The 13087-nt window shown below is 60.9% G+C and overlaps 1 protein-coding gene across 5 annotated transcripts; it reads left to right on the top strand.

The window, feature by feature from the left end:
• The first annotated feature begins 453 nt into the window (after positions 1-453).
• Positions 454-13029, top strand: BRPF1 (bromodomain and PHD finger containing 1). Of its 5 annotated transcripts, none has more exons than XM_054838487.1 (13): positions 454-1173; positions 2329-3288; positions 5202-5358; positions 6435-6566; positions 6911-7039; positions 8001-8313; positions 9154-9468; positions 10725-11012; positions 11120-11267; positions 11785-11921; positions 12007-12125; positions 12249-12403; positions 12490-13029. In XM_054838487.1, the coding sequence occupies exons 1-13, from the start codon at positions 578-580 to the stop codon at positions 12671-12673; spliced, it is 3633 nt and encodes a 1210-aa protein (XP_054694462.1). In that variant the 5' UTR covers positions 454-577; the 3' UTR covers positions 12674-13029. The 5 variants fall into 5 exon arrangements, with proteins under 5 accessions (XP_054694462.1, XP_054694463.1, XP_054694461.1 ...); XM_054838488.1 differs by having other exon boundaries at positions 9157-9468; positions 12490-13023; XM_054838486.1 differs by having other exon boundaries at positions 6911-7057; positions 9157-9468; positions 12490-13023.
• The last annotated feature ends 58 nt before the right edge of the window (positions 13030-13087 follow it).

Below are 13087 nucleotides of genomic sequence, written 5' to 3'. Positions count from 1 at the left end.
CTGCTGCCGTGCTGGGGCCGGGGGGCAGCGGGGGTCGGGGGAGGGGGGGGGGCCGGGCCGGGGCGGGGCTGGCGGGCGGTGGCGGCGGTGCCTGTGATTCGGGGCGGCAGATTCGCCTCAGTCGGCGCGACGCGGCCGGGCCCCCGCCGGCCTCCCCGGGGCCTCCCCGCTTTCCCCTCCCCAACTCCCCATCGCCTCCCGCTGCGGCCCGTCGTCCCCGCAGCCATCCCCCCGCCCCGCTCCCCCCGCCCGGCTCGGCCGTGCCGAAAGTGCGGTTGCTAAGGGCGGCGCGGCGCTTTACCCAGCGGCCGCCCCGCGCCAGGCGCCGCCGCAGCCTCCATTGTTGCGGCCCGGCCCGGGCCCGCCGCCGCCGCCGCCGCCGCCCATGGAGCCGCCGCCCGCGCCCGCCCGCTGAGCGCGGCCCCGGGGCCGGTGAGCGCGGCCGGAGGGAGGGAGGGGAGGGAGGGGAGGGGAGCGCCGCCGGGGCCCGGGGAGGGGGCGGCGGGGCGGGGGGCCCGGCCCGGCCTGGCCTCAGCCCCCCTCAGCCCCTCGGCCCCCCGCTCGGGCGGGCGACGCCATGGGCGTAGACTTCGACGTGAAGACCTTCTGCCACAACCTCCGAGCCACCAAACCCCCCTACGAGTGTCCGGTGGGCACCTGCCGCAAGATCTACAAGAGCTACAGTGGGATCGAGTACCACCTCTACCACTATGACCACGACAACCCCCCCCCGCCCCAGCACACCCCCCTGCGCAAGCACAAGAAGAAGGGGCGCCAGGCCCGCGCCGCCAACAAGCAGTCGCCCAGCCCCTCCGAGACCTCCCAGTCGCCGGGCCGCGAGGTGATGACCTACGCTCAGGCCCAACGTATGGTGGAGGTGGACCTGCACGGCCGCGTCCATCGCATCAGCATCTTCGATAACCTCGACGTGGTGTCCGAGGACGAGGAGGTTCCCGAGGAGGTGCCCGAGAACGGGAGCAATAAGGAGAACACGGAGACCCAGAGCGTCCCGCCCAAATCCGGCAAGCACAAGAACAAGGAGAAGCGCAAGGACTCCAACCACCATCACCACAACGCCTCGGCCGGCACCACCCCCAAGCTGCCTGAGGTGGTGTACCGGGAGCTGGAGCAGGACACCCCTGACGCCCCACCTCGCCCCACCTCGTACTACAGGTATTGTCCGTGGCGCGATGAGGCTCCCTGGCAGCTCAAGCTTGTGCGCAGGGTCTGGAGGCACAACTGGCCCCGCTCTGTGCAGGTAGCTTGTCCATGGCTCATGGAAATGGCCTCCATGTGCCTCTCCTGGGTCCCACGGAGCTGGCCGTCCCATGGCTTCAGGCTCTGGGAGCTCTGTCTGGCATCGCACCCCGGTTGTGAGGGGCCTTTGCACCTGCAGAGCGCTCGGTTGCTGCTTGGGTGGTTGCCGGCAGTTGGATTGCTGCGCTCTTTCCCGTCTGGGACGGCAGGTACAATTAGAACAAAAAATGAGTGCGTCCTCCTGCCTTCCCCACTGCTCTTCTGAGGTATTCTGGGATAGCTCCAGAGCCCCCCAGCACCAGGATTTACCCATAAGATGTGTGTGTTTGTGGGCTTAATGTGTCACTGTTATCCTACGGTTTTTCTATGAGTAGTTTGGTGAGTGCAGTGGCCCAAAATAATACCTCAAGCGGGGAGTTAATACTGAACCAAACTAAGGCTTGTGTGGCCACCCCTGCCATCCTAGTCGCCATGTGCCCTGAGAAACCGGCACCGTGTTCCAGGGATGGGATAATGATGTTATTTTGTGTCAGGGTGTTAGAAAAGAAATCTCCCCCCGAGGTGTCCGCAGTGCCACTCGCTGCGATGGTGGGGGATGGTTGCCGTCAGTCGCTGGAGCAGCAGCCTCAGGTTCCAGCTCTTTCCTCTCCAAATAACATCCCCTCGCCCACATCTGGGAGCAAAAGAGAAGAGGGCGCAGCTGCCCTCGCCAGAATTAACAAAATGTGGTGCCTCCGTGCCTGGTTGCCGTTGTGTTTTGGGCATGAGGCCACTGTCTCCAGAGCATCTGTCACCTGCTTGGTGGCTCATGCAGGCTCCCGTCTTGCACTGATGAGTCTCCAAGGCCTGTACCTCGCCCATTGGACGAGTGTTATTTTGTCTTTGTGCTCAGGGTGCAGCAGTACCTCCCGCTTCTGCATGTTCCTGCCTTGTCCCTGGTTTTTTATTTTGACTTATGGCTTGGCTGTAGTGTTTAAACATTCCCTCAGCCACGGCCTGCGGGAGTTACAGGGCTCAGCAGCTCCAAGACCCTGCCAGCTGTGCCCTCACCCTCCCGTGCTGTCCTTCCAGGTACATCGAGAAGTCTGCGGAGGAGCTGGATGAGGAGGTGGAGTACGACATGGACGAGGAAGATTACATCTGGCTGGACATCATGAACGAGCGGCGGAAGACTGAAGGCGTGAGTCCCATTCCCCAGGAGATCTTTGAGTACCTGATGGACCGGCTGGAGAAGGAGTCCTACTTTGAGAGCCACAACAAGGGGGATCCAAACGCCTTGGTGGATGAGGATGCCGTCTGTTGCATCTGCAATGACGGGGAGTGCCAGAACAGCAACGTCATCCTCTTCTGCGACATGTGCAACCTGGCTGTGCATCAGGAGTGCTACGGGGTGCCCTACATCCCGGAGGGACAGTGGCTCTGCAGACGGTGCCTGCAGTCACCCTCGCGAGCCGTGGACTGCGCCCTCTGCCCAAACAAGGGGGGGGCCTTCAAGCAGACGGATGATGGGCGCTGGGCTCACGTGGTCTGTGCCCTCTGGATCCCAGAGGTGTGCTTTGCCAACACTGTCTTCCTGGAACCCATTGACAGCATCGAGCACATCCCGCCTGCACGCTGGAAGCTGACCTGTTACATTTGCAAGCAGCGCGGCTCCGGGGCTTGCATCCAGTGTCACAAAGCCAACTGCTACACTGCCTTCCACGTCACCTGCGCCCAGCAGGCCGGGCTGTACATGAAGATGGAGCCTGTCCGGGAGACGGGGGCCAATGGTACCTCCTTCAGCGTGCGCAAAACTGCCTACTGTGACATCCACACGCCGCCAGGCTCTGTGCGCAGGCTTCCTGCCCTCTCCCACAGCGAGGGGGAAGAGGAGGAGGAGGAGGAGGAGGAGGAGGGAAAGGGCTGGAGCTCTGAGAAAGTCAAAAAAGCAAAAGCCAAGTCTAGGATCAAGATGAAGAAGGCACGGAAGATCCTGGCGGAGAAACGAGCCGCAGCGCCCGTGGTTTCTGTACCCTGCATCCCCCCACACAGGTACAACCCGCCACCCTCCCCTGACTGTGAAGAAATTTCTCCCTTTCTCCGTGCCTTGTGTCCCGCTTTCCGCGTGGGCGTTACCTTGTTCGTCTCTTTAGCTTTTCGCACAGGTACTTTTTGCTTTGTTCTCGCAGAGGGCTGTTGGTGGCTTCATCTGGGAGTCCTGCAGAGAGGCAGGGTGATGCGCTGCCCCGCAAAGGTGTCTGGGCCCTCGGCAGGGCAGGAAATAGCTGCTGTTAGTTTTAACGGCAGAGAACGAACTTGGCTGGACACGTCAGGAAGCAGCTGGGGGTTCCCAGTGCTCCTTTCCTGTTGTGCTGACCTCAGGCACTGGAGTAAATGAGGGAGGGAGGAGGGGGCTGCCCTCCTTTCCGCTGAGGTTTATTTTCTCGCAGGGCTGGGCTGGGGAAAAGAGGAAAGTGTGGGAGCGATTCAGGCCTGGGAAATGGGCTAACCCTGGCGGTTGTTTTAGCTCTGGAGCAGAGAGGTTTCGTGTCGGGATCCCTGTGCCCTGCCGAGCACAGCTCATCCATCCCAGCAACCACTTACCCCTTGCTGGGCTTCCTCAGGCTTTTGTGCCAGTTGTAGGCAGCAGATGTGCCGCGGTGCTGCCTCTCGGAGCGGGGCCAGGCGCAGAAAGCCTCTGCACAGCCTCCTGTGAGGGGTGGCGGGAGAGGACCAGGACTTCTGCCTGCCGAGGGGCAGGACTGTTGTGAGGTTGGCTTCACGGCACAAAGGCAGCACGGGTGCCGTGCGGTCGGAGGGCAGCATGCAGAAGCTGTGGGTTTTGCTCTTTGGGCAGCGTTGTGGTGACTTGTGGAGCCAGGTCTCTGCTACATGGTTGCTGGCTTTTTGCCATGGTCTGTTCGTGTCCCAACCTTATGTTACTGCTCGCTCGGGGCTTCCTCTGTAGCAGGAGCCTCTTCTCTCATGAGTGGACGCGTTGGCAGGCGGTTTGTAGGCTCTTGCTGCTATTGTTGTGCTTGCAGCGAAACCCACACTGAGCTAGAAGCTGTTAACCTCTCCCCAGGCCTTCCTGTTGGGATTAATTATTCTTCAAGGGCTGTTGCCAGAATGCCAAATATCTTCCTGTGGGAGCTGTGCTTGGCCGGTGATGGCACACAAGGCCGCTCTCCCCAGCCTCTTCAGCTGAGGCTGATGCAGGTCGGGTCATCCCCTGCAAAGAGCTGTCACTGCGAAATGTGGAGATGCAGGGACTTTGTCCCTTCAGCTCCCTGCTAGCAGGGCATCCCTGTCCAACCTTTGCTGGACAAGGCTGTCCTGGCCCCTCCAGGCTTTCTGCTGTTGCAGAGAGTAGGAAAATCCCTTTTGTCATTTAGGGTAGTCCTTCATTAGCTTGGATAGGAGCTCTGTTGTGTTCGTGCCTCCTCTCCCCTCACCACGCTTTGCCAGGTCTGGTCAAGTTACAGGCTCCTTTGGGCTCGAGTTTGTCCGGTGATGTTTGGACAGGGCCTTTGTCACTGAGGGTGGCCCTCAGCCAGGTAAATCATGGTTTTGGGATAGCAGCACCATAACGCTTGCGTTCTTGGGGACTGTGGGAGCTGTTAAAGGTCCGGCCCTTGATGCAGCTGTGTTGTACCCCGACTTGGCGCAGCCTGCCTCAGGCTTTTGCCCAAAAGTTGGCAGGAGGTAGAAAGGAAAAGTCTGTTTTGGAGAGGCAAGGCTGGATATTTCCTGGCATCCTCCATTGCGGCTGACTTGGAGGGGTGGCTGCCCTGCATGACTTGGTGTTACAGAAATTCCAGCCATGGGAAAGAGTGTTCTCTGCCCGAGGAGCTTCTCAGCTGCTCTCAGGAGGCCTTGCTGCTGCCTCCCCCCAGCCAGGGCTTCTTCTGCAGCGGCCAGGCTTATCTTGTTGAGGGGGTCTGTGGTTCCTCTCCCTTCTTCAGGCTCAGTAAGATTACAAACCGTTTAACCATCCAGAGGAAGAGCCAGTTCATGCAGAGGCTGCACAGCTACTGGACTCTGAAGAGACAGTCCCGCAACGGTGTCCCTCTGCTCCGCCGCCTTCAGACACACTTGCAGTCACAAAGAAACTGCGACCAGGTAAGGGCTGCTCATTGCGGTGCTGCAGGGAATCCTGGCTGTGCGCGCGTGCTTCCTGCGCCTTCGGAGCTGTGGGCTCAAAGCCTTTGCTGCATGCGGTGCCTGCAGGCGCAGAAGCGGGGCCAGGGGTACAAGCTCCCGGATGAGGAAAGGGCAGCCCCAGCTGCTTTTGCTGCTTCTCCTCTGTTCTCGGCGTTCAGAGATTTGGCCAGGCAGCGACACCGCTGGCAGCCTGCCATGGGAAGGGAATCCTGCCCTCTCATGCTGCTGCGCAGAAGTTAGCTCCTTCCTCATGCCCTTGTTTAGCCGGTGGCGATGGCAAACCTGTCAGAAATGGCTCTAGTCTGAGGCTGCTGTGTCAGCGAGTGTTGAGAGAGATGGCCAGAGATCTCCAGAAACAGGCTGGAAGGAACCAAGGCCTCGCTTCCAGTTTCTGAAACCACTCCAGGAGCGCTCCCTGTGGGTGCTGCTTCCAGCCCACTGTCTGCCTCAGCCCTTAGTCAGCGCTTCACAGATGTGAAATCTCTGGTGCCAGAATTTTTCTTCTGGCTCCCCGTCTGAGCTCTAAATCTTTCTTTCTGAGCCCTTCGAAGGCTGTGACCACGCAGGGGTTTCTTCTGCCTTTGCCCCCTCTAGTTTTTATTTGCTGGAGAAGAGTTGAGACTGCTTCTGCTCATCTTTGGCTATGGCTTCCAGAAGTGAAAGCAACCAGAGCCGTGTTCACTTTTGCCCCGCTGCCCTCTGCCAGAGCTCTGAGCAGCAGCACAGACCCTGGTATTGTTGATCCGTGCTCTTGGGCAGTCAGTTGTGTTAGGAAGAGTATTTCCAGAGGTTCAGGATGTCCACCTCCTGGCATCCTAAGGGCTTGGTAACCAAGGAGCAGGCATTCAGCTCCGGCCAGAGGTTGGACTGTTTCTGAGTTGCCCGCCTAGATTACAAGGGAGCTGGGACCTCCACTGAACCAGTGGGTCAGGCATGCTGGTTCCCTTTGCCAGGGAGGAGTCCCAGCACATGGTCAGGAAGGTGGAGATGGGAACACATCTCCTGTCAGCTCACGGTGTCTGATGTTCCCGCAGAGAGACACTGAGGATAAGAACTGGGCCCTGAAGGAGCAGCTGAAGTCATGGCAGCGCCTCCGCCATGACCTAGAGCGTGCGCGCTTGCTGGTGGAGCTGATACGCAAGCGGGAGAAGCTCAAGAGAGAGACGGTAACGATTGTTTGCCCCTCCTTGGGGAGCTTCTGGGGTGGGCATGAGCATGGGCTCTGTCGAGTGCTGTAGGGTGTGTGCCAGGGTCCCCTCAGCCGTGCTGCACCCTGCCCCGGCGGCTCTGAGCAAAGGTGGCTGCTCTGCAAGGCTGAGGCGGGACGCGCAGGTGCTAGAGCCGGTGTTACACCTCCGCTCCCCAGAGCTGGGGGTGAGGTACAGTCCCTGCCCCTCGTGCGAGGAGAGGTGTCGCCATCCTGCAGGACTGCACTGCTGCTCCCTGGGGACTGTCCCCCCGCCTGGCTGCCAGGCAGGGGGCTCAGCCCCACTCTGTTCCTCTGTTTCAGATCAAAGTGCAGCAGGTGGCACTGGAAATGCAGCTGACCCCCTTCCTTATCCTCCTCCGCAAGACGCTTGAGCAGCTGCAGGAAAAAGACACGGGCAACATCTTCAGCGAGCCGGTCCCTCTGTCTGAGGTAACAGAAATCTACGAAGTAAGAACCCCCTCCCCCAGATTTCTACTTCACTCAAACTTGTCCCGTCCTCGTGCCAAGGGCTGCCCAGGGTGCTCTCTGCTGTGGAAGCTCCCCAGGGCAGCTCCCCTCTGCTCCCTCGTGCATCCCAGCACCACTCCCCCAGCGATGCCCCTCCTGGGTGAGCTGAATGCAGAACAGCTGAGCTGGTGCCGGCCAGGAGCACAGCACTTGGCTCTTCCTCTGCGTGTGTGGCTGGCGACTCCCCAGTGTCTGTGAGTGGTTGGGGATTCCCGCTGGGAAAGGCAGAATGCCGGTCCTTGGCGAGCAGCGCGCTCTTACCCATCCTCTCGTGAAGGCTTCTGCTGGGTGCAGGCTGAGCATGGCACAGAAATGGGATCGCCCCCCCCCAGACTGTCACTGCTGGGGGCAAGGGAAATGATTCCTGAGACCATCATCAAGTCCCTGCCTGGGGGGGTGGGAAAAGGCCATGCTGGCTCCACATGGCTCCGGCAGCAGGTCGGCACAGAGGTGTTTTGGCAGAGCTGGGGACGAAGGCTGCACGGTCCAACCTGCAGCCATTGCTACCACCTGGACAGTTGTTTTACCTGTCTGCACTCACCCTGAGGAGCTGCACTTGCGGCTTCCTCCCCTGGGGAATGCCGTGTAGCGTTCTGGATCCCAGCTGCCTGCAGACAGGAGGAGAGGACGGGATGCTGGCATGTGTGCTGGAGCCTTAAAAATGCTTCGGAGTGCGTATCTAACAGGTTGAGCACAGCACATGGGCTCCCAAGTCCGGAGGCGTTACTGTTCCTCAAGCTGCAAAAGCAGACGGCATTCCCCGATGTGCATTTGGGCAGAACGCAGGGAGCGATACCTGATTCCTCTAATGACTGTTTTCTTGGAGCAGGTAATGCTAACTGAGGCTCCCGGGCTCTTAGCTCTGGCTCTTTTCCCCGTGCAGGTCCCAGACTACCTGGATCACATCAAGAAGCCAATGGATTTTCAGACAATGAAACAAAACCTGGAAGCCTATCGCTATCTGAATTTCGATGACTTTGAGGAGGATTTCAACCTGATTATCAACAACTGTTTGAAATACAATGCCAAAGACACAATCTTCTACCGGGCAGCCATCCGTCTACGGGAGCAGGGAGGCGCTGTTCTCCGGCAGGCTCGCCGGCAGGCGGAGAAGATGGGCATTGACTTTGAGACAGGCATGCACTTCCCCCACTGTGTAACGGTGGAAGAGGCTCAGGTCCAAGACATCGAGGACGGTGGGTACTCAGGCCCGAGGGCTACTCGGAGGTGAAGCCGGGGCAGAGTCAGAGCACCTGGGGGTCTCTTTGAGCTGCCTCCCACAGGAGGTTCAGTCAGATCCCTGGGCTCTGCTCCCCGGAGGGGTGGGAGCTTGGCTAGCCAGGTACCTATCAGCCCCATTACGTTGGTTCTCGGCAGTGGCTTGTCTGTGTGTCCTGCCAGTCCTTTGGTCCCTTGTCCTCCTCTTGGTCAGAGCAGGGGACTGCCTGGGATGTGGCCTCCCTGGCCAGTGTCAGGGTACTGTCACTTGCCACGTCCCCAGCACTGGCCAGGAGCTGCTGAGGATCCTGCTGTGCTGCCTGGCTAGAAGGACTGCCTCCCCCTTCTCTCTGTGGCTGTAGTTCTGCTTGTCTCTGCTGGCAGTGGGGAGCACCACCAGGAACTGATGTCCGAGAAGGATCCTTTTAGGGTCCCCCTCTCCCAGCTCCACCATGGATTGGGCTCAGTCAGGGGAAACTTCCCTGCCCTGTAATGCTTCAGGATCCCTTTGTCTCTTGTTTTGCCTGTTACAACCCCTTTTCTTTTTCCTGCTGTGTCCTTGCCCCATCCGATGGGATCCCTGGTATTCTCCAAGCTGCTGATCAGCCTGCTTTCCCCAGCAGTCCCAACTGGCTTGTTTCCCACAAGGCTTCTTCTCCAGGTCTTTTAGGGTAACTTCCCATGTTCACAGGTGTTTGGTACCATGTCAGCTACTTCCCTTCTGTGGGGAACCTGGATTGCCCTGTGCCCTTCCAGGTAGAGGAGCTCCAAAGAGTTCCCAATTTCTTTCATTCATCTGCTCCCCTTTGTTCCTCCAGAAGACGTGCGGCTGCTGCTCTCAGAGAATCAGAAGCACCTGCCCTTGGAGGAGCAGCTAAAGATCCTGCTGGAGCGGCTGGACGAGGTCAACGCTGGCAAGCAGAGCATAGGACGGTCCCGGCGGGCCAAGATGATCAAGAAGGAGATCACAGTCCTACGGCGGAAACTCGCTCACCCGCGGGACCTGGGCCGAGACGGGCTGGAGCGGCACAGCTCCTCTGCCAGGGGAGTCTTGCAGTCACACAACCCCTGCGAGAAGGACCTGCAGACAGACAGTGCTGCAGAAGAAAGCAGCAGCCAGGAGACTGGCAAAGGTACTGGTCCCTCCAGAATACTGCTGGTTCTGGGGAACAGTGGAGAACCACCTCTGGACAGGCTTGGCTGGGGGAAAGGCCGCCCTGCCAGGTGCTTCTGAGGCAGGAGGGCCACGTGGGCAGCTGCCCACACACGCCTCGCTCTTCGCTCCTCCTTAGGAGCAGGGCAGATGGCCTCTCGGGGGGCAGTCCCTTATCTCCCATTCCCCTGCGGGGGTTTCTCGTCTCCCGTAGTGCCTCCCGCAGGGGTGGGTGTGGAGTACAATGTCTGCGCCTCCCCGCTCTCCCTCCCAGAGTGCCCATCCGAGGACGGTGCCCCACTGGGTGGTTGGTAGCGAGCCATGCCAGCCAAACGGGGGATTGGCAGCCGAAGGAGGCCACCTCCTGTGTCAGGAACAGCCGCAGCCTGGTGTGCGTCTGCCTCTGGGGAGGGTTTGCAGGTCGCTGGTATTCGCAGCTGCGGTCAGCATTCTCCCGGTGAGCTCGCCTCCCACATGGGCGAGGAACTGGATGTCGTTCCAGAGACTGAGACAGAGTCCCAGCTGTGTGATGTGGGGCGTGAGATGGATGGTTTCCTCCTGCCAGGCTCTGCCAGCTCTGCCACGGTGCCTGCTTTCTCTAGGGGCATTACAGAGCAGGCTGCCTTCAGCGTCCCTTCCTGCATGGGGGCACAGGAGGGAGTTGGAGCAGCACTAACTGCAGAGCTCCAAACGCCCTCCCTGGGCTGGGAGCCGAACACGGGCCAGCCGCCAGCTCCCCAGGCTCCTGGATGGAAATGCTGAGCTGGGCTCCATGGAGAGCTCAGGCAGAGCTTCCAGGTGTCACCGGGGGTTTGCCACCACTGCATCCCAGTCCTGTCCCCCCCTAAGTGCTGGGAAAAGCAGGCTTTTCTGCAGGCAAGGAGCATTTTAGGGCCTTTGTCTTTCGGGGGTGTGGTAGAACTGCTCAGCTGCTGCATGTCGTGGGAAAAGTTGCTTGGGGGAAAGGCTGCTTGCCTGCTCTTGACTTCTGTTTCTGTGAGGTTGCTGCCTGTGAAAAACTAGAGCATCTCTGGCTGGTGGAGTGTTCTTTCACATCCTGATCTAGCTTTTGCTGTCAGCAGACCAGATAGTTTGACCCTGAGGGCACAGGCATGGCAAAGCTCGGGATGGAGACTCTTGCGAGACATAGTTCCTGAGAAACGAAATGTGCCGTTGCCGTGCGGTCCCCGCCAGGTCCCGTGGGCTGCAGCTGACACCGTCTCCTCTCTCTTCTAGGTCTGGGTCCCAATTCTTCTTCCACCCCAGCACACGAGGTTGGCAGGAGGACCTCAGTGCTCTTCTCCAAGAAGAACCCTAAAACTGCAGGCCCTCCAAAACGTCCAGGACGCCCCCCGAAGAATCGAGACAGTCAGATCGCTCCCGGGCACGGGAACAGCCCCATCGGGCCCCCTCAGCTCCCAATAATGGGGTCCTCCCAGCGGCAGAGGAAGCGAGGGCGAAGCCCGCGCCCCAGCTCCAGCTCAGACAGCGACAGCGATAAGTCCACCGAAGATGCTCCCATGGGTGAGTGCGGCATCTCCCCCTGCGCAGCTGGGCGGCCGCGGCCCCACTGGGAGCGCGTGGCAGGGTCCCACGCAGTTGTAACGCTCTTCTGGTGGGGTGTTTTGCAGACCTGCCAGCCAACGGTTTCAGCAGCGGGAACCAGCCGGTGAAGAAGAGCTTCCTGGTGTACCGCAATGACTGCAATCTTCCCCGGAGCAGCTCCGACTCGGAGTCCAGCAGCAGCAGCAGCAGCAGCGCCGCCTCGGACCGTACCAGGTACCGTCTCCAGCCCGGCTCTGATGGTGCCAGTGCTGCCCGGGGTTGCTGGACGAGGAGCCTGTTTGGTGATATCCATGTTGTTCACCCTCCCACGGCACGGCTGCCATTAGCTAAACCCTAGAAAGCTGTGGGTTTTGTGCCTTTTTTTAATGTAAAACCTAAAGGTGTGAGCGTGCAGCAAAGGGCTAGGAGGGAACACAAACCAGGGAATTCCCTCCTGTCACAGTGGCTGCTCCAGCATGGCCCTTCCAGCAGCCGAGCCGGCTCTGGCAGGTTTCTGCCTGCACCTCCGGTTCGGATCAGAGCATGTTCCTCCCGGGTGAAACTGGGTGAGGGTCAGGCTGGTGCCCCCCAGAATCACCATCCTACTTTTCTTCCTGGTATCCCTGCCAAGTCCTTCTTGGTGCTGGTTGGAGCCCGCGAGCCCTGGTGTCCCACCAGTGTGGCCCTCTCGAAAGTGGTTTTTGGAAGCTTAACATGGCTCCTGCTGACAGCTCTGCTCCTCTCCCCACAGCACAACACCCTCCAAGCAGGGCAGAGGGAAACCCTCCTTCTCCCGAGTGAACTTCCCGGAGGACAGCAGCGAGGACACGTCGGGGACGGAGAACGAGTCCTACTCCGTGGGCACAGGGCGAGGCGTGGGGCACGGCAGTAAGTACCATGGCCGTGAGCCCGGCTGGCACCGTCACCTGGGGGGGCCACGGCTGACTCCCCTTTCCCCTCTCCTCCGGCACAGTGGTGCGCAAGGGCATGGGGCGCGGCGCGGGGTGGCTGTCCGAGGACGAGGATTCCTCCCTGGATGCCCTGGACCTGGTGTGGGCCAAGTGCCGGGGGTACCCCTCCTACCCGGCGCTGGTGAGTACCGCCGGCAGCGCGCTCCTGCCCGCCGTCGGCGCCTCAAAAATCCACATCCCCCTCCCGCGGGGCGGCACTCGGGGTCCCCGTCACCTTCTCAGCCCTCCCCTGCTCTTCGGGCAGATCATCGACCCCAAGATGCCGCGGGAAGGCATGTTCCACCACGGCGTCCCCATCCCCGTGCCCCCCTTGGAGGTGCTGAAGCTGGGGGAGCAGATGACTCAGGAAGCACGCGAGCACCTCTACCTTGTCCTCTTCTTCGACAACAAGCGCACTTGGTAAGGCCGGGGCGCCGGAGGCTTTGGGGGGGGGCGTCTGGAGACGATTGTAACCCTCAAACGAGGTGGCCCCCCGCTCCCTGCAGGCAGTGGTTGCCCCGGACGAAGCTGGTGCCTCTGGGGGTGAACCAGGACCTGGACAAGGAGAAGATGCTGGAGGGACGCAAGTCCAACATCCGCAAGTCGGTGCAGATCGCCTACCACCGCGCCATGCAGCACCGCAACAAGGTGCAGGGCGAGCAGAGCAGCGACTCCAGCGAGAGCGACTGAGCCGGCCCCCCCCCCCCCGCCGCCGGCCGCTCCCCCGCCGTATCTCAGGGCAAACGGGGCTCGGGGAACACACACACACACCCCCACCCCCCGTGCAGCTGGTCTGCACCCACCGGGGGACCGGGAGGGGGGGGGCCGGCCCCCCCGTGCCCACCCTCGCTCTCACGTTCCCGGTGCCCGCTCCCCCAGCCCGCGGCTCCCCGGGATCCTGTTCTGGCCGCTCCCCCGGCCCCCACCCCGTGCTGCCCCGCACCCCCGGGCCCAGCCCCCGGCCGGCCCCGCGCTCGGACGTTGTTTGTATTTATTTTGAAGGAAGAAAAATCTATTGATTCTTAGAAAATAAACCTCCGCTGCGGAGCCGCGGCCGCTGCGGGCGGGGAGCGGCGGGGGGGGGGGGAGGAGGAGCGGGACGGG

Source organism: Grus americana, chromosome 11 (genome assembly GCF_028858705.1).
Source record: "Grus americana isolate bGruAme1 chromosome 11, bGruAme1.mat, whole genome shotgun sequence".
NCBI classification, from domain to species: Eukaryota; Metazoa; Chordata; class Aves; order Gruiformes; family Gruidae; genus Grus; species Grus americana.
This window is presented reverse-complemented; position numbering and strand designations above follow the sequence as displayed.

Coding starts and splice junctions, on each gene's coding strand:
- BRPF1 (XM_054838485.1), top strand. CDS start 578: ATGGGCGTAGACTTCGACGTGAAGACCTTCTGCCACAACCTCCGAGCC. Junction 8,314..9,153: donor GGTCCAAGACATCGAGGACG/GTGGGTACTCAG, acceptor TTGTTCCTCCAG/AAGACGTGCGGCTGCTGCTC. Junction 11,013..11,119: donor CACCGAAGATGCTCCCATGG/GTGAGTGCGGCA, acceptor GGTGTTTTGCAG/ACCTGCCAGCCAACGGTTTC.